Below are 21,432 nucleotides of genomic sequence, written 5' to 3' on the forward strand. Positions count from 1 at the left end.
CGTAACATTAACAGTTATTTACACGATAAACAATAGCATACAGAACATACCTGGAAGGCTGAAGAGGATTAGTTAACCGAACAAGCCACCAAGCATCAAGTTCACGGACTCGTCATTCAACATCACTGAATCCACTGAAGTGCATAAATACTGGAGCAGCATATAGCGGACTCTCGCGGCTGTAGACGGTAATGGTCTTTCTTGCCTCAAATGTCAAAATTAATTCATACAGACTTACAAGGCTCTCCTGAAAATAAGACGCAGCACCAGACAAAATCTGAAGAAAAAAACGCGACAAATTATAGTCCGGAAAATACGGTAGTATATTTTTAAAGATATAGAGCAATAAACATTGACAAATCCAGTGATTTGTAAAATTCGCTGTATTTAACTTTTTTGGTCATTGCCTAATTTTAATGCTTTCGTTTTGTTATTTTATGATATTTTAATGATTATTATTATTTTTAATGGAGAGAAAACTGACTTTTTTAACGATTATAATAACAAAATCTATTTTGTAGCATTTATGATGGTTTTACTGTCATTCTGAAATGTTTACAATAGAAGTAATGAAAATGGAGCAGTTTTGTCCAAATATTTGTCAGGTGTGTAGCTTGCGATCTCATTTTCTAAGAATTGTCTTTGGAAACATGCTTAATGCTGTCAGCTGATGGAACTTTAATTCATACATTTGCTATTTGTTTTCAGGCTATGATTACACATCAGGGAAAAACGTCATGTGACCACTTCGCATCAGCTTTTTCGTGCTTTTGATCCTAAGCCGCTCTTCGGGGCCGATGAATGGAGCGCTGTGCTGACTCACGTCTCCCCTTCAGAAAGCTGTCAGTCAGAACCGTTGTGTCAGCCCGACGGTCATTACCCTGTGATCGATTCGGCCTGACCGCAGAGCCTCTGATGCATCACCGCAGGAGTCTTTGTAGCCCTTCCAGGTGTAATGTAGAAAGGTTAGGAGGCCAACTTTCAGTTTGCGTTTGCCTGTGTAAACTTTCCAACTTTCCGAAACACCACATTGAATTTTTTTTAAATAGTCTGACCTTCTTAAAGTTTGAATGTTTGGGACATTTGGGGAATGTTTTCCATTGTTTATTTTCCTGCTTGGCCCATACAGGAAAGTGTGAATAAGTTACATCATCAACGCATGACTCACACATCATCGACTTGATTCTTTCAAATCTAGGGTTACTTTATAATCTCATTTTGTAGTCAGTAAACATTTGCAAGGGTCACAATTAAATTTTTGAGGTTGTTAAGCTACTATAATAAAGCATAGTTTTCTTATCAATTTTAATATTGGTTTAAGGCAGAATGTTTGAAGTATGTTATAGTGACGCAGATTACTTTTCTGACAGATGTCAATATTAACAACTAATGCTCACAAATATGTACGACAGGAAGTAATGACGCTATTGTTTTACGAGCACACATTAAATACACTTTTTTTCTTTCAGTCCCCGTAAACCTGAAGTGAAGCAAATTTCATCAGCGACCAATCAAACGGTAAGATCTGCACAGGAGCCACCTGACAAACAAACATAGCATGACGTTCACTTACGACCATCCACAACATAAGCGTTTTGCAACATCCACAAGTCTCAAGTCCCTTGCGAAATTTTTATTTATGTTATTACGGGTTTCTCACAGAGCAATCTTCTTGTGCGGGTGATATCTAAGCCACTCACCCACATCTTTGAGGACTTATCATTAACTAACCTTTATAGAAGTCTTTGAAGTTATTTCGATTATGCGGAAGCTGAATTGGACATGTGAATGAATGACTGGGTTGCTGTGTAAATGTGATAGATGGAGGAGTCATGAGTTTGAGCATGTGCTTGATTCACTTGCTAGTTTTACCCGTGTTAGAGTTTATTGGGATTGTATATTTTATACTGTACAGCGTGATATTCTAAAGGTTGTGAATGGTGAGGTGTTTATTTACAACAAATAAAACAGAAAGTATAATTTAGATGATACAGAGGATGATGAATCTTTTTTATATACTGATAAGAAATTGATATGAGCGGTGTATTGATAAGACAATACATTCTTATCGTTGTTTTTAAGATGCTGTTTATACCTGGTATTAAGATGCGTTTTGGTTGATCGGATCGCAAGTGAACGAGAGAGACACATTCACTTTAACCCTTGTATTTGAATCTGTCTCTTTTGTCCACTTTCGACCGCTTCTGTCCTGATTACTTTGAGGGGGTGGTGTGTGGGTGAGTCCCTCTTTACTTTTCGTTTAAATGCGAGCGAGAGAAATGATGGGTTTACATTAACGCAAACTAATATTTTGTAAGAGTCGCGGCTTGTGCTGTTAGTAAACATGCTTGCACAACGTTTTGTACATGTTTGTGTAAGAGCCTTCTCTGATATTTTAGTGCATTTGATGAAATAAGCTCACACAACTTTCACATGCTTGCAAAAGAAAGAGACGCTTTAGTGCTGAACTGCGCTGAACGCTGTGGGCTCGCACTAGAAGTCAGGATTGATGTTAAAACATTGTGCTCGGTACGTCACATTAGAGCAATAGGCGGAGAGTAGGCGGTCTTACATGGCTGCTCGAAAACATTCGACCACATGTGCGTCATGTGTTCCCACGGCTCCTTGAAATCCTTGAAAGTTTGTGAATCTGGGGGAAAAAATTCAAGGCCTTGGGAAGTTTTTGAAAATATACATATCGATGCAGGTCATTGAAAGTGCTTGAATCTATTTTATGCATATTCTCTGTGTAGTGTAGGATAATATCATAAAAATTCTAGACTTTTTAAGCACACATGCTAAACTGTTCGCTTTAAATGCTTATATCTTCTGTAGCCGAATGTTGATTCATTCTGTACATTGCTTTTTTGCAGAGTTGTGTTTGACACATCTCGGGTTACGTATGTAACTGTTGTTCCCTGAGAGGGGAACGAGATGCTGCATCGCCCTTGCCATACTTCCTGCATCCCTGTAACACCGTCTTTGGCAGTATTTCAGATAGCGATATACTTCCTGGCTCCCGCGTCCCCCTGTCTTTGTCGTTAAGCCTCACCATTGGTTGAATTTGATGTACACATTCAGACGCACTTACCCCTGGAGGCGTCCCCAAAGTGTCATTGTAGTGATGCAGCGCGAGTTCCCTCAAAACGGAACTGTAACAATGTATCTTAAAAGATAACACGATGTAACCTTGCTCTCACTTGAAATGTATCTTTGAATTTGAGGGTTTGAGTAAGTTAACCAAGGTGTGGGAACCCTGCACACAAGCAATCCGGTCGAATGCGTTTTCAACTACCTCTGAATGTGGTCGATAGTGGACGAGCTCAAAACTAGGGATGTCCCGATCAGGTTTTTTTTGCCCTCGAGTCCGAGTCATTTGATTTTGAGTATCTGTCGATACCGAGTCCCGATCCAATACTTCTATAATACATAAAAAAAGAATAAAGAAGAGCGAAAAAAACAGAAGCAGGATGTTCCTTATGTCATGCCGCACGCATTGCTGTTTCTGTGTGGAGTCAAAAGAGTCTAACTCTGTGCCAGCGCATAACTATAGATGTGTTAAAAAATAATGAGAATATATAGGGATGCACGATATATTGGCCGACATATCGTTATCGGCCGATAACTGCTTATTTGTAATATTATCGGTTATCGGTCTGATAGCAAAATTAGGCAGATAAAGAAAGCCGATAAATGATGGATTATTTTGGTTTGTTGAACCACTTCACTTGCTCATTGCTGGCCATGTGGAGTTTTGATTGGTGCTTTCTGTGACATAGCACGAAGATGACACGTGTTGCGGGCTTAAGAAGAGTATGCTAGTCTAGCGCAAAGACAAGATGTCCGCGGTCTGGGAGTTTTTTATTGTGAAAATAATATGAATATTTATCAGCCTATATATATCGGTTATCGGCCCCCAAATATAAAGAATTATCGGTTATCGGTATCGGCCAAAATTTCCATATCGGTGCATCCCTAAGAATATATATAGTATATGTACAGGGGTTAAATTGGGATTTGTTTTGTGGGGAGGCTCTGTTAGGAGGGAGGGTTCGAGGGGTTACATGTTTAATCCTGATGATAGCAAAGCCACTGGTGTGTTTTAATGACATTTTGTACCTCTGATAGGATTTTATAAGTTTCACTTTTAAAGATGTGCCACATGTTGACCCAAACTTTAAAACCTGAACTTTATATTATGCAAATCTATGAGTCTGACACCCTATATGCATTTGTTGCACATGTCATTATGCACAATTGATCAAACTTGGAAGGAAGTTATAAGAATCAACCTCCTTGACTAATTCTAGGCATAAGATAGGCTACCCAAAAAGACTCAATTAACAAGAAAAACAACATACTGATTCAGCAATATGTCTTATAAAATAGCCATAGAGATTCCCTAAGCTGGTCAGCAGTTAGTTAAAAAATACCTATAGTTAGGTCGTAATTAATTTGTATAATCAAAATACATTATTTTATTAAACTATACAATAAGTTGTATCCAGTTATCTAGTTAACATATTGTAATGAGACGAGTGACATGGCTATACATACTTTAATACTTTGCTTCTAGACTTATTTTACGTTTTTTCGACATGGGCACCATTCTTACCTCTCTCTATCTCTTATCTGTCAAATGATCCTGCGCGAATGCGCGTTCTTGAGGTTCTGAGTGAGACGCGGAGCTGCGTCTGAGCACATGGTGACAAAAACGATCAACGTGTCGTTTAAATGAGCGGTAAAAACCCGGTTTTGTCGTTGGTTCCTTGCACGCACGAGTGTGTGAAGTGTATACATGAAAACACGTCAATAGGCTTGTTCGACTTCATGCGGCGCCGCAACAATCGACAGCCGGGTGACATCAAACTACCGCGAGAGTGATCTGCGAAATCATACGGAGGAGTTTGCTTTTAAATCGCTCTCGCGGAACTTTGACGTCATTCGGCTGCCGTTTTTTTGCAGCCGCATGAAGTCGAACAAGCTTATTCTCTTCTCGTCAGTTCACACGCACCAGTGCAGCGCGTACACTGGCGCGGAGCCGAGCGAGACCTTGATGGATTTTAAACCCTGCATATGTATCCGAGTCCTGATCGGGTTAACTCGTCAATTAAGAGAAAATTCTTCCCTGCCAATGATCCATGTAAGTTTTGAGGATCGCTCTACATCTGATCTCTATCATAAGTCAAAATTTGGTATTTTTGAAGAATCCTACCCATATTTGAGAGGAAATACAAAGAGAACTAATGAATGTAGGATGGAGGAACAGTTTTTTTGTTTAAAAGCAGAAAGTCTGTTTTTTTTCATATTGTATGTTTATATATTTTAAGAAGAACATTTTCTGGAAGGCATCACACTTTTGTGAAAATCATGAAAAATGCTGGCGCTGACTGGCAACGCTGGCAGGGAAAGAGTTAAGGCAAAATGCTTTGATGTTGCCAGGATGTTGCTATACTGTTGCAAAGGTGTTGTGAGGACACCATTATGTTGTTGCTATGGTGGCAACAAAATGACAATGCTAGTTGGTCGCTAAAGTGTTTTGGATATGGGTTTACTTATTAGCCAAGTCAAAATAGCCCACCCCCAAGTCTCATTGACTTTCTGGTCACTAGATTGGGTCCCCTCTTCAAAGCAAGTTTGCTTTTGGTTTGCAACAGTTAATCCTTAAACAGCTTGTACAAGGGTTGTACAGTACAGTTTATTACCTATAGTATGGTTAGCTTAATCCTCTTCTCGCATGAGACGTGTCGTCTGACGGGCCTTGACTTTGCGTTGTCCTTCGATAATATTAATCTTAAACTTGGCGTTATTGATTATTTGCTTGACAAATGATCATTTAGTTAGTGCCGCTCATTTGTCAATGCCGCATTGTTCCGGCCAGATACCAAACTCTGCCTGCCCGTCAACCTAATGAGGAAAACTTGATTAGCACCAAAATCCGAGAGTAAGGTTTCCCTCAAACTGACAGGTCAGGAAACATTTATGTCGCTGACCATACATATATTTTTTTCAAAGGCAGACCTCCATCACCTGACTGCTGGACTCTAGTGTTGCAATGTGTGCTGTGATATATTGCAGTTTCTCTTTCAGCTGAATTCAGTTGCCCTTAGTTCAAACCTGATAGGAGTTTACCAGCCTTTCATCCACCCACAAAGCAATAGAGCGGCTATTGCCTTTGTTCCCCAAGGTCCTTCCCAGACCGAAGAACAAGTGACTTGGCAAAAAGCATCCTTCTATTGATTTTGTAATGGTCAAATGACTGAAAACAATCAGATTTATTTACTTGTAACTGTCTAATGTAAACTGAAAAATGCCAATGCTTCAGGTGGAATTGTAAAATTATTTACAATCTTACAACATTAAATAGGTTAATAATAATGTTTCTAGATGGGTGTGCAAGGCTTTATTAAAATTAATTATAAATATTGGCCTACAGGCGCCAAAAGGACACCTACAACTGTGGTGTTTAAGTATAAGGATGATTATGTCTCAGAAAATGTTTGCAGGTGTTAAATGATAATTGGACGATTGTAAAGGTGTCATTTCTCAAACTGAATAGTTCCTCTAAATGGTGGTAGAGAAGGGGGGTTCACCCACGGCGTAGCAGAGAAGATCAAGGGTAACCCGGGACATATTGGAGGTCAACGCTCTAACACCCAATCTTGCCAGGCAACCACTCCTGGAATGTTCTCACGGGCCGCACAGGGGAAGTCAAGAGCCCCCCACAATTGGCCAAGAGTTAATATTGGCCTTCCGGGCCAAAGGTTAAATTTGGAGAGGTCAGGCAGGAGTGGAGGAATGAGCTGGTTTGTTGAGACAGTGCCCCAGTTTTTATAAACTGCTCCTCAGAAGTGCAGGCTGAAGGGGGGCAGTGTGAAGACTAATGTTCTCCTGACTTCAGAACACCCATTGAGCAACAGCTGGCTTTGGAGTTGGGTTACCTCCTGCATACTGTACAATAGACAAGCCAGCACTGTCAAGCATATGCAGACAGATGTTCGTGCCATAAACAGACTCATTTGTTGGCGCTGGACAGCATACAACATTTATTTATTCTAGCATTGATAAAGATCTACATGTTGACTCCATTATCTAACCATTCACACATACTCATTCATTAACTCACGCGTTATTTTAATGGATTCACTCATTAATGACTCTTTTTTGCAATTGCTGATTTACTTGCTCAGTTATCTAATTGTTCATTCATTCATTCATTCATTCATTCATTCATTCATTCATTCATTCATTCATTCATTCATTCATTCATTCATCTGTTCATTCATTCATCTGTTCGTTCATTCATTCATTCATTCATCTAATACGTTTAGTTGTTCACTTAATTATCTATTTACCTAGTTCATTCATTAATTTGTTCATTTATCCATTCATTCATTCATCTAATACCTTTAGTTGTTCACTTAATTATCTATTCACCTAGTTCATTCATTAATCTGTATATTCATCCATTCATTAATTTAATACATTTAGTTGTTCACTTAATTATCTATTCACCTATTTCATTCATTCATTCATTCATTCATTCATTCAATAAATTTAGTTGTTCACTTAATTATCTATTCACGTAGTTCATTCATTAATCTGTTCATTCATTCATTTAGTTGTTCACTTAATTATCTATTCACCTGGTTCATTCATGAATCTGTTCATTCATTCATTCATTCATTCATTCATTCATTCATTAATCTAATACATTACGTTATTCACTTAATTATCTATTCACCGACTTCATTCATGAATCTGTTCATGCGTTCATTCATTCATCCATTAATACATTTAGTTGTTCACTTAATTATCTATTCACCTAGTTTATTAATTCATTCATTCATTCAATACATTTAGTTTTTCACCTAATTATCTATTTACCTACTTCATTCATTAATCTGTTCATTCATTCATTCATACATCTAATTAATTCAGTTATTCACTTAATTGTTCATTAATTAACCTGTTCATTCATGCATTTATTTGTTCGTTCATTCATTTACCAAATTCCTTTAGTTGTTCACTTAATTATTGATTTACCTAATTGTTTATTGATTAATCTGTTAATTCATGCATTCATTCATTAATCCATCCATCCATGCATCCATTCATTTATTCAGTCATCTAATACATTTAGTTGTTTACTAAATTATCTATTGACCTAGTGGTCCGTGAATTAATCTGTCCATTCATTGATTCATTAATTCATTTGTCTGTTCGTTCATTTTTTTATTTACCCAATTAATTCATTTTTAATTTAATTTTCTATTTACGTAATTGTTCATTAATTGACCCGTTTATTCATTTACCTATCATTTAGTTGTTTCTTTAATTATTGATTCAATTTATTGTTTATTAATGAATCTGTTCATTCATTCATTCATTCATTCACCTAATTCAATCAGTTGTTAACTCAATTATTTATTCACATAATTGTTAATTAATAATCTGTTCATTTGTTTGTTCAATTGTTTGTTCATTCATTAATGCATTCATTCATTTCCTCATTCGTTATACTTTATTTTCTATTCACCTAATTGTCTATTATAAGTTTGTTTGTTCATTTGTTCGTTCATTTACTTATGCTCAATTATCTATTCACATAGTTATTCATTAATTACTCTGTTTATTTATTCATCTATTCATTCATTCATTTTTCACTTCCTCAATTAGTAATTCACATAAAAGTTCATTCATTCATTCATTCATTCATTCATTCATTCATTCATTCATTCATTCATTCACCTAAGTGTTTATTAATTAATCTATTAATTTATTAATTCATTCACCTAATTTATTCAGTTGTTAACTACATTTTTTATTCACATAATTGTTAATTAGTCTGTTCGTTTGTTTGTTCAATTGTTTGTTAATTTGTTCATTCATTCATTCATGCATTCATTTATTATACTAAATTTTCTTTGAGTTTTTAAACTCAATTTTTCTTTGAATAATTTTAATTTATTATACTCATTTATTATACTTAATTTTCTATTCACCTAGTTTTTCATTAATTTCCCTGTCCATTCATTAATCTATTTAATCATTCATGCGTTCATTTACCTATACCATTTGGTCATTCACTTAATCATATAAACATATTCACCTTTTTTCATTCATTCATTTGTTTAATTATTCAGTCATTCTCTCACTCAACTACACTTTCACCTAATTTCTCATTCATTCATTCATTCATTCATTCATTCATTCCTAATTTTAGCACATGCTCATATGATCTTCAGTGAACAGCATAATAGCCTTGTGGCTGTACAGCCGGATCCTGATCCCTCCCCCTGCCCTTGGCTAATGTTTCTCTCGAGGCTGGAATGTATGAATGGAGGACTCTTCATATCAGCACCTCACTTTTTCATTCACAAATGTTTATTCCATCAGTCACCTGACCTGTACTGTTCAAACAGGGGTGGGTGCCAACATAGCGGAACTTAAAACTTTAGTTGTATTATTCATGTTTACATACGCTTCATTTCCACTTCAAGTATACTTGATTAACAATACGAGTAATGTAAACAGCTCATCATTTCCTCCTGCATCAGGCCCTCGGGAGATCTGAGATTAAGATGAGAACACATTCAGCTGATAAAGAAATATTGGGCAGCATAACTCAATGGCAGCTTGTAACAAAACGCGGTGCATTTGTTTGCTTTGACAAAAGTTAAGTCATTAACCGTTAATTGTATAATACAAAACACCTGCTCTTATGGTCGCTAGACAGTGATGCACATGAAATTCAGTCACATTTAAATATTAACCGTCAAGCTATCTCAGTAGACATGCATGTGCTTTCTTACACACAAAACGCACGTTTCTTTTTTTGTCTTCAGGTAGGAATGTTTTACTTTGGGGTGTGTTCACACAAAAGCCATTTAATTGTGCATGCGCAAGTCCGTCTCGGAGAAAAGAAAATCCCTGTCATATTTACACAACGCAGTCACGATGAACGCATCTCTCATCACCTGCCCTTGTATTCTTCCCCAGTTTGAATGATGATTTGAATGTCTTTGTCCGTCACAAAAAATGGCTTTTTGATGAATCGCTCAGGTTTTTGGTCATGCAAACAAGGGCCTGATCTCGGGTCAGCTCGGTGACCTTCATCTTGACAGATTGCACCTGGTTTTAGGGGTAATGTAAACCCCGTTTGTTGGTAGCTCTTCATAATTATGTGCAGCTGCTTCTCTGTTGTGTGTCCGCGGGCCCGTCGGGTGCTGGCCTGAGGTGAGCCATAACAAACGTTACAGACCTGTCACCCCTCCCCGGTTCTTCCCATACATCTTCTCAAGGTCATGCAGAGGTTCGAACTGTCCCACTGCACGAAGGAAATGCTCGCCACTAATGTCTGACAGCAAACCAGTGACACTTTACTTCAGTAGCTAGATGGGACGGTTGCCTCCATGTGCAGTTTGCAGTTTTTACTTTGCGAGTGATTGCATTATTGCACCTTTTTGTTTTTTTAAATCCTGCACATTTATATCCATCTTTTATTTTTATACGATATGCCAACAATTTAACACTAGCTTGTTTACTATCAAAGAGAAGAAAGCTATAAATCTGGCCACACCAGCTAAATGAACCCTCTCATGTTTTCAGCAGAAGCGTTAAAGACAAAACGCAGTTCAGTAAATTCCCTTCCACTCTCCGAGACCCACAGTTGAACGTTGGGGGGCTCGAGTTTAAACGTTACCCGCAATCTTTTTATTTTTAATTCAGGCAGTAAAAGACAATGGACTGTAAGTCTTGAGTCTGGGACCTGTCACTTTAAATAACCTCTGATGAACATTTGATGTGACATCTTCTTGGAAACCATAATAACAATAAAGAAAGCTTTAGAGATTGGCATCAATACCGCGATTCTCTCAGTGCACGGTCCACCTCGCACCAAACGCGGACCCTCACAGCGTAATATCGGGACATTATTAGTGCAATGTCATTGTGGACCATAAGCACACCCACTGAAAAATAGGTGGTAGTAGGGTGTGGGGTAGTTTGTGCTTATCAGGGAATGACAGAGGCCTTGTTTCATGGTTCTCAGGAATGAGTTTTCTTGTAACATCTCATGCCGCAAACGTCTCGGATAGCAATAAGACAATATGAATCATTTTCCAAAGTAGTAGTGAGATAATAAAAACTGCTCTTGGGTTGTCTTTAAAGATGCTTTTTTTAAAATGTTCATTTGAAAGCAGTTTACACTTGTAAAAATGTTGCATAGGATGACTGCTGTGTAATTCTGAATTAATTCCATGACTTACATTATCCGACATTGATATTTTATGGGCATATATTCCGCGACCTTGAACTTTATTATATACTGGTAACACTTTACAATAAGGTTATATTTGGTCAAAATTAGTTCATGCATTTGCGAACACGAACTAACACCACTTTTACAGCATTTATATTTTGGCATTTACTAATACATTTATAAAATCGAGCATTGTTAACATTGATTACTGCACCATGAACTAACACGAATAACTGTATTGACATGACAAGAAATAATGCATGCTGAAAAACTATTGTTCATGATTAGTTATTTCATTTACTAATGTTTACTAACACAATCTTATTTGAATGAACGTAGTAAAAGCTGTTCAAGTCTATGTGAGGAAATGCTTTTTTTTAAAGAATACTTATAGTTTTTATTTTTTACTTCAACTTTGTGCCCGTATAATTATATTGTACATTTACTTTATGCATTTAGCAGACACCTTTAATCCTAAATGAGGTACAGTGCAGTACTTGCTATACATTTGATCAGTATTTTTTTGCATAGGATCGAACTTCATTGGCTTTGCACTATTAGAAAACATAAATAGAAAGAAAAAAATATTTATTTGTAGGACACTTTCATGAGAACTAAACACCAAAATCTGCTCAGCAAGTAACTTCATTGTAACGTTCATTGTGTTTGGTGTCAGATATTGTATAGTAGTTCACAAAAGGTCCTCTAGGTGGTGCTTGTAACCCAGTTGCTTTGAGTTGATGGCTGTACTAGAAAAACTAGATAGGAGGTAGGACATACATTGCAGTCACTCAATGTCATCTCTTGAGCTTTTGTCTGTGTGAATTCAGGTGAAGTTGGTTGTTTCAGTGCATGGCCCTTTTACAGTAAAGTGTAGGCCTTGTGATTCATGGTCCAGTCATGACACTACATAGTCTTGGTGTCATGTTAAATGTGTGACTGTACTAATATGGATGAAATTTCAGGGGTCGGGACTTTTTAGTAAACTTTGTTGCATGCTATGTCCTCATCTAGGATGATCTGATCGATAGCATCCTTAATAATGAGCAGAATCACAATAAGACTACAGTCTATCCATGTTCCTCGCCAGGCTCAACGTGGTGGAATTTAGTTTTCATGAACTCCAAGCTTTACCTAAAACCAGCTTGTTGCTCTTCATATAAGCAGACTTTCCCCCCATCTCTTCCTTAAGATGCTTCAAATCTGATGTAAATCCGAGCATTGATCTTTCATCAGACAGGAGTATCTTACCTCAGTCCATGTATTTCTCTCATCCATATGTTCAAAACCTCCTTTTGTTGAGAGTCTGTGCTGTGTGGATATATTCGTACATGCGTGTATACGTGTGTGTGTATGTGTGCATGGGGGTAGCGGGGTTCGACAGCATTCCTTGGTTGATGCATGCCTGTCTCCATACACCCCTCCCTCGTGCAGGCTGCTTCCCCCGCCTGGCTGTTTCTCCAGGTTCTCATGGGACGGTAATCTACAACAAAGGTTTCCCAGCCCACACACTAGGCAGTGTAATGCTCCCACGTAAGCTTTCGGCTCACTAGCCAGTGCTTCGTCATGTACCCTAAGAGTCTAGTGCACTTAGTGTAGCTACAGTACCTGATCAGGTAGTGTGCACAGTTTTGTGGGTAGGTTAGAAGCTCAGCCCCTCATGATTTTTGTTTATCTCTTTTACCCTTTATACCCCCTTTCCTATCTCTTGGAAGTTTTTTGATGTGTGAGATATAACGTTTCTCCACTTTCCACCACAGTGCACAGGAGCAATTCTTTAAAACCAACAGTTTTCTCTCAACACAGAGATTATCGCCAAATCTCTCCGTCTTTTTCAAGTGTGTGCCTGCACAAAGCCAAGAGTATGTGTTTGTTATCATTCCCGCACATAGATTGTTCTGGTTTTTAAACCTCCGCCCATATGAGACCTATAGATCGACTCCTCTCATGACGGTCACACAAGTCTTTCTTCTTTCTTTTTTCGCTGGGAGGTAGCGAGTTGTATAAGGTGACCAGCAGAGAGGGCAGATCCTGTTAAGACAATCTGAACCCCCGCTCTTCTGTCAAAGTCCCACATGCATCCTACTGTTTCTTGTGCAAATTTCTACAATAGTTGGAGATTTAATGTTTTTTGCAGAAGATTCTTTTGGGAAAGGAAAATGGATGGAAACCCACAAAGAGGAAATTCGCACTGCCAATATGTAAAAATAATAGCAACATATTAAAGGAATAGTCTACTCATTTTCAATATTAAAATATGTTATTACCTTAACTAAGAATTGTTGATACATCTCTCTATCATCTGTGTGCGTGCACGTAAGCGCTGGAGCGCGCTGCGACGCTTCGATAGCATTTAGCTTAGCCCCATTCATTCAATGGTACCATTTAGAGATAAAGTTAGAAGTGACCAAACACATCAACGTTTTTCCTATTTAAGACGAGTAGTTATACGAGCAAGTTTGTTGGTACAAAATAAAACGTAGCGCTTTTCTAAGCGGATTTAAAAGAGGAGCTACATTTTATGGCGTAATAGCACTTTTGGGAGTACTTCGACTCGGCGCAGTAACACCCTCCCTCTCCTATTATGAGAGTGAGAAGGGGAGCGGACTTTTCAGGCGAGTCGAAGTACTCCCAAAAGTGCTATTACGCCATAAAATATAGTTCCTCTTTTAAATCCGCTTAGAAAAGCACTACATTTTATTTTGTACCACCAAACTTGCTCGTATAACTACTCGTCTTAAATAGGAAAAACGTTGATGTGTTTGGTCACTTCTAACTTTATCTCTGTTTGATACCATTGAATGAATGGGGCTAAGCTAAATGCTATCGAAGTGTCGCAGCGCGCTCCAGCGCTTACGTGCACGCACACAGATGATAGAGGGATGTATCAACAATTCTTAGTTAAGGTAATAACATATTTTAATATTGAAAATGAGTAGACTATTCCTTTAAGTATAGTAAAACGATTTGTGCTCTATGCGGACAGATCTTATCCTAGTCCCAGAATTAAATGCATGTTTATGCTGTTTTAATTTCAAAACAACTTGTACGTACTTTAACTTACTTAGATGCACACGCGTATAGTTTTTTGTAAGGTTTGTTTGTAAAAACGACTTAAATGTCCTAAAATAACTAACGCCTAGTCCTAGTGGATTAATTTAAACTCTGTCCGGGATACCGCCCCTTTATTTTTTATGCATCCCGATGCATTATTTATGCAACCATTTAATATGAGCTTTGAAAGAAGGTTGACAGTGATGTAAGAAATGGTCGAGTTTTACAGTTAAACAAATGAGTAAAAATGGAAGTGCTGGGCTTTACTGCTTGCACAGCTTTTTGCCTTTCAGTTCCTGATTCCTTTAAAGTGGTTGCACAATAGTTTCAATGAAGAACAAATGGCACATGTGAAAGGACCCTACAGCATTTTGTGAATGGGGCTGGGGATGAGAAACTGCTGGAGTGAAGATCCAGCACTGTGATTGGTTGTTCTTGCAGACACGTATAGCCTTCCACCAGATCACTGAAGAAGTTTTTGGCCAAAAAGACATGGGTTTGATGCAGTGTTTATGCGTGTTTCCAGATTTCAAGGATGCACAATACAGTACAACGGATATGGGAATCGCATCGTTTTAACATTCAAGTTTGAAGATAAAGAAGACAACTGCGCCTTTAAAATTTGAGAATGTAGAAAGAGGAAATTTGGTTTTAATGCTTCCTTTGTTTGACCACATTCATGTGAGAGGGTTAATTTGGGGATTTTGTACTTCTCTGTAAAATGTAACTTAAAACCAGATGGTAGTTATTCTGCTATCTGTCAGAAGGTGCGTTATGAATAATTATGTTTACTCACAGTCCAGTGAATACGCTATTTCCTTCTGTTCATTCATAAGATATTTTAAAAGTGCATTCAAAACACGAGTTGTGTCGAATTTTACTCGCACATGTCTGAGGTCTGTACTGTGTCTCAGAGCTTAAACCGCTATTTCAACTCTGACCTTGTCTTGTGACTGTTATAGCTCTGTTAAGACAAAGGCGATCCACCTTTATTATCGCGAGACAGTCCATTGACCTGAATAAGTGGGACTGGAAGTAATTCTGCTAAAGATTTTAGGATTTTAATCTGTGATAGGGCTCACATACAATATATATGTCTGTACAATTCAAGAAATTGTTGATGGTCTGCTGTGTATCAAGTTTTAAAATCTTATCTCACATTTCGCTCCTAAATTAGATATTCAAAATGCAATATCTAAATCAGAACAGCAGATGCATCAATTGTATGTGTTACACTACATTTCGTGACTTTAAAGTCCCAGTGTAGTCCATAATTGTATCCCTTAAAATTTGTCTTTGAGCATCAACACAGCATATGTAAAGGTTTTTCCTGCATGTGATAATAATCTCTATACCTTAAATTGCTTGAATGTAACTCTACACCCTTTTCCAATTAGTTTACACAGGTCTACAAATATGCAAAGTAATCCCTGCTTCCACTCAATTGCACCAGTACAGACCATAGATATATATGTACATAGATGCCGCATTGGTCAGTTCCAGACACATAGCTGCCAAGTCTGGTTTCGCAATGCATACGTAAGTTTGCAGCACATATATTTTTGTGATGATGTTTACAGGTTAGTCTCCGCCCCAAGTGTTACCCATTTTTTAATCAGCATGGGTGTTCCCTGGGTTCGAACAAATGTCCTTTTAAATTACTAATGCAATGCTCTACCACCGAGCTAAACAGTGTCATTGTCATTGGTTACAGCATCTGTCAGAATTATATGCATTGCCAGCTTCTAATAATTACATGAAAACTATGAATATGCAACGTAATCCCTGCCTCCACTCAATTGCACCAGTACAGACCATAGATATATATGTACATAGATGCCGCATTGGTCAGTTCCAGACACATAGCTGCCAAGTCTGGTTTCGCAATGCATACGTAAGTTTGCAGCACATATTTTTTTGTGATGATGTTTACAGGTTAGTCTCCGCCCCAAGTGTTACCCATTTTTTAATCAGCATGGGTGTTCCCTGGGTTCGAACAAATGTCCTTTTAAATTACTAATGCAATGCTCTACCACCAAGCTAAACAGTGTCATTGTCATTGGTTACAGCATCTGTCAGAATTATATGCATTGCTAGCTTCTAATTATTACATGAAAACTATGAATATGCGAAGTAATCCCTGCCTCCACTAAATTGCACCAGTACAGACCATAGATATATACGTACATAGATGTCGCATTTGGCATTTCCAGACACATAGCTGCTAAATCTGGTTTCGCAATGCATACGTAAGTTTGCAGCACGTATTTTTTTGGTGCTGATGTTTACAGGTTAGTGCAGAAATCATTTCAATGCCGAGTCTATGCAGCATCTATATACTGTATATATCTATGGCTCTTACTATTTGATCCACTCGTTCAGCTGTGTTGACGTCATTGCGTAAATTCTTGTGATTAAAGGAAACTTGGACAATTGCAGTTTTGATTCTGTCTTTCAAAAACTGGTATTTTATGGAGAAAATACGCAGCAATGGTGTTAAATGATAAAATTGGACAGGGTTTGTCTTAAAGCATATTAAAAACACTATATAGACATATATACAACAATAAAAACTTGATTTTCACCACAGGGGACTTTGTGGGATTTTAGTAAAATGCCACATTTACTTTGATTAAAATACAAAAACTCTTCTGGCAGAGTCTATTTTAGCTTGCCAACGGTTAACAGGTTTAGTGTTTATTTAGAGCAAGTTTACTTGCCTTACAAGTTTACCTTAATGCTTGTGTGATATAGGGCCTAACCTTAAGCAATTTATAGACTTTGTTTGTCTTGTTACTTGACCTAGAAATCGTCTTTATCTTTAATCATGACTTTATTTAATCCTAACTTTAAGCTTTTTAATAATTGAAAATTAAATAATGTTGCTTTTTTGTACATTTCTGGGGTCTTGGCAAATTAAATTTGTGTAAAATGTGACTTTGCTTTATCGAATATAAGGATCAATTTTTATTTATATTAATTCAAGAAGGTATGCCAGTTACTGGCCCTTTAAATGAGCATTTCAAAAAGGATTTAGCAATAATGATGTTTAACATTTTGGTTCCCAGTATTTCAGTCTCTGTAAACACATGTTTGTACAGCCTCAATAGATTAGAGAATTGGTTTCTGTGTGGGATGTATTGGAAGTGTGATAAGACCGACCCAACAGGTCTGCCTTGACTGTTTTAAAATCATTTATCTTATGCAGATATTAAGATTCGTGTGACAATGAAGCATCAGTTTCTCATGGCAGCGTTTGGGCCGTATGCAGGAACACTGTGTCATGCATTTTAGCGCAGTGCATTTTCAAAAGGTGACAAAGTTTTCAAGATTATAATCTGCACCCACACGCTGTCACATGGGAAAGCGATGATGGGGCTGTTTTGAGATTGCAGGATTGAGTACTTTTATGCATTTGGCAGATCTTTGCTATTCAAATCAACTTACACTGCATTACAAGGTATACATTTTTTATCAGTAAATGTTCCCTGGGTTCGAACCCATGTCCTTTTGCATTGCTAATCACTGAGCTATACAGTGTCATTGGTTAAAGCGGCATTGCATTGCTAGCTTCTAAATATTACATGGAAACTTCATTGGAGTGACTTGAGGGAGTTTTTGAAATATGATCACTTCGAATGCTCAGATTTCATCTTCAAAGAAATGTAACCTTTTGTTCATATGTGACAGAGTTTATGAAGCTTTTCAAGATTTGCATTTCAAGATATCTACATATATTTAGGGAATGTCAAAATTCAAAATAATAAAAATGTCACCATAAAAGTGCTGCTCACAATTCATGCCTATAGCTTTGCAAACATTTTTGGGATTTTTTTTTAAAATAACCATCTATTACCTTCTAGCTTTCTATTTTTATGTTAAATAGGCTTCTGTATTTTTCAAGTAGTGAGAACAGGGTTAATTTATTTTAGCATTTTTACTTAAAATATACTCGTTAATTTCTATAAAGTACCTTTGACCTAGGATAGGATGCAGTTAATTAAATTGTACACATTTGGACTGCACATTATATTGAAAAAATTATTGTCATGATATCAGTATATGCGATATCCATATCGCAGAGAGTTGCGATAACTTATTTTACGTGTCTGTCACTTGTGTGTTGCATGCTTAGATTGTCCAAATTAGATCAAGGGGTCTTACTAAATTCACACCTCATGTACTGTAGGTCTTATACTGTTATACTATTGGCTAGACAGCGGGCGCAAAGGTGAACCTAGCGGCTCAAAGCAGAGAGCGGAAAATAAATATAGAGACGAGCAAGGAAAACTACAGCGACAAACTTGTGCCTAAAAAGAATGGTACATCTGAAATATTTTTAGCCTGAATTATATTTAATTACACCAGAAGAAAGAGTTTTCTATAGGAAAAGCGACCAGATGAAAACCACTATTTTCTGTTACAAACTTTCACATAGCATCTTTAGGTTATAATAACATTAAAAATTCAAATCCATAATTAGATTTTCAAGGATTTAGTATAAGAACGGATTATTTTTTCCACAAAATGCAATACATTTTTTAATACGTTTTTTTCCCAAAATGCCATAATCTGTTGAATCAATATATAAATGTGCATCCATCTTTGCCATGTTATATTAATTTAGTTGACACTGATTAAAATACACTGATAAAAAAGAAACATACAGTAAACATTAATGGCATGAATCAAAACACTTACTTTGTCATATTAAGAACACTGTCATTGCTGCTATCATCCTTTGGACGTCGTCGCTAAACTTTTGTGACAGCAATCAGCTGTAAAATGTTTTGGTCCTGCTCGATTCTGTTGATTTTGTGTAAAATAATGGAAAGTTTTATAAGATCCCCTGGGGTCAATGTGTTAGCATGACAGAAGCTGCCTGTCGTGTGAGAACAAGCAACAGCGGGCATTTTTCCTTCGCCCGAGTGCCTCTTACGTAAATTATTAGATTTCTTACGTTTCTTCCCCGCAACAGAAAACCACCACAGGTTTATCAATGCTATCAAAAGTATTATTTTGTTTCTGTTTGTTTGTTGATCACAAAGTAGATGAGGAAAACTAGGATTTTGTGTGTATTCCGCAACACCATTGTTGTTTACAGTGCGTGGAATGGTGCGCTGTGATTGGTTGAGCGGATTTATTCCGTTTTTTCAGAGAAATAGGACTGCCGTTTATTGCGTTTTAGGGTAAAAGGGAGAAAAGATGACAGAATAACACAGCGAATATCTGATTTTGCGTAATATGAAGAATTTTCTTTTTAATACTTACTTGATAAAATACTGATTTTGGCGGTTACTTTTTTTTTTAAATCACGTTTTGGAGCCAAACTCTTCATGTATCACCCGTTTATTTCAGTATGATAATTGCATATTTAAATTATTTAATAAAAATAACAATCCTCTAGTGAAATGACACACCGCAGGAAATATCGTTATCGCAATGGGCAAAGAATCGCATATTTTCTCAATACCGTGCAGCCCTAGTACACATACTACATTGTATAAAGATTGGATTCAATGACATGGATACAATGGGGAAAATGATGCAGTAGTAAATAATAGAGGCCTAGCCACAACATGTTTCTCTCCTGTGTTTTTGTATTGCTGACCTATTTAAAGACCTTGCCTTTTCCTTCCTGCTCGAGCTTCTGCTCTGAAAGAAAAGACATTCGCTTTGGTGTTTTTAAGATACTTGAGTAATGACACATCGTGCTTCTGCAAGCCAGGGACATGCTCCGCCGGGTACTTAAGGGTGTAGCTGTTTGTAGAGGGCTGATATGACTGCGGCAAACACAACAAAGACAAACAGTTTGCGCTAGACATTCGCCCGAATGCATGCAGTGACATTTCCCATCCCTGAAACAATGTCTCGTCTTTTCAGAAAAAAAAAGGACAAACCAACGAGTGGGGTGCGAGAAAGGGAGCCGTATAGAGAGAGCCCTTGTCCAGACGGCAAGCACATGCTCATGTAACAGGAGTCCCGAATTCCACAAGGCTTACTGATCTTTTACTTCCCATTAAGCAGGGTAGAGAAAGACAGAGAGAGATAGAGAAAGTGTGGAGCGAGAGAGAGAAAAAGAGAGTGGGTGGGTTTAGTGGGGGTAAAAGGGGGCAGGCAAATCTGATCAAATATCAAGTGGGTGACTTCTACCGGCCTTCTCAAAGCCTCTGGAACATCTGATTGGATCTGATTTCCAGCTCAGGCCCCTCTGATGTGGCGCGTTCCTGTGAAAAACGATGACCTGGGGGAAATGAGCTGCTATAGCTTCCCTCCAGGCCTTACCTGCAGGAATGTTGCTCTGCAACATGCATCCACAATGTGTCCCTGTTGTTATTGTTTGTCTTTCTCTTGTTCTTGTGTCCTTGCTTTTGTGAATGCCGGTGCTTGCTTCCCCTTGTCCTTCCTTAATGGGTCAGTGACGAATAGGGACGGGCACGATGATGACATTTTAGAAGTTTTTAGAAATAAAATCTCTGCATTAATGATGCTTTTAAACATTTTTGGGAAACATAGCATATTTAAGCAAATTTGAAAACCTACGCTCTTAAAAATATATCGTCGCTGCCCAATGAAACTCACGTATGTCCAAAACGGTTACTTTTCATGAGGAAGTGAAAAAACACCATATTTCAAAAGCAGTTGAATGTAGCGTTGTCATACTTGGTACGGCATATTTACATGTAACCATATTCTTGCCAGTGTAATGATATAATCCACATTTGACCAAAATTGAGTTTAAATGGACATACGTGCATATTTTACAGTAACGGTGGTCGATACGCGTTCTTCCGATCATTAATTAGAAGGGCCAATAGCCTACGTCTTAGTTTATTAAATACACTTAGTTTATTAATATTAATTATAAATGTATTAAATGTCTCTTGCAAACTATGAAGGGACACCGAATCAATACACTGACATGGTAATGCTAGACAGATACTTTGTTTGCACAGTGCTACCATAATTTTGTCACTCTTACACGTACGTCTGGCGTCAGGGGGGGAACGTTTACCTCGATGAAGGAAAAACATTGTCTCACCAGGCTATTTATTCAGCTATCCAGTGCTGCGCTTCGATGAATACGCGGCGTGATTGACAGCTTTGACACCAAA

General features: G+C 37.5%; 1 protein-coding gene across 3 annotated transcripts in view; it reads left to right on the forward strand.

The window, feature by feature from the left end:
* Positions 1-21,432, forward strand: part of ccnd1 (cyclin D1) — a 176,593-nt gene that overhangs the window by 18,331 nt on the left and 136,830 nt on the right. For 2 of the 3 annotated variants that reach the window (XM_055214385.2, XM_055214396.2), the window contains 2 exons: positions 709-965; positions 1,470-1,518. In XM_055214385.2, the coding sequence (XP_055070360.2) occupies positions 802-965; positions 1,470-1,518 (213 nt within the window). In that variant the 5' untranslated portion in view covers positions 709-801. Of the gene's footprint in view, positions 1-708; positions 966-1,469; positions 1,519-21,432 lie in introns of those variants that run through there. The other variant, XM_055214419.2, reaches the window with a different exon arrangement.

Source organism: Misgurnus anguillicaudatus, chromosome 21 (genome assembly GCF_027580225.2).
Source record: "Misgurnus anguillicaudatus chromosome 21, ASM2758022v2, whole genome shotgun sequence".
NCBI lineage: Eukaryota > Metazoa > Chordata > Actinopteri > Cypriniformes > Cobitidae > Misgurnus > Misgurnus anguillicaudatus.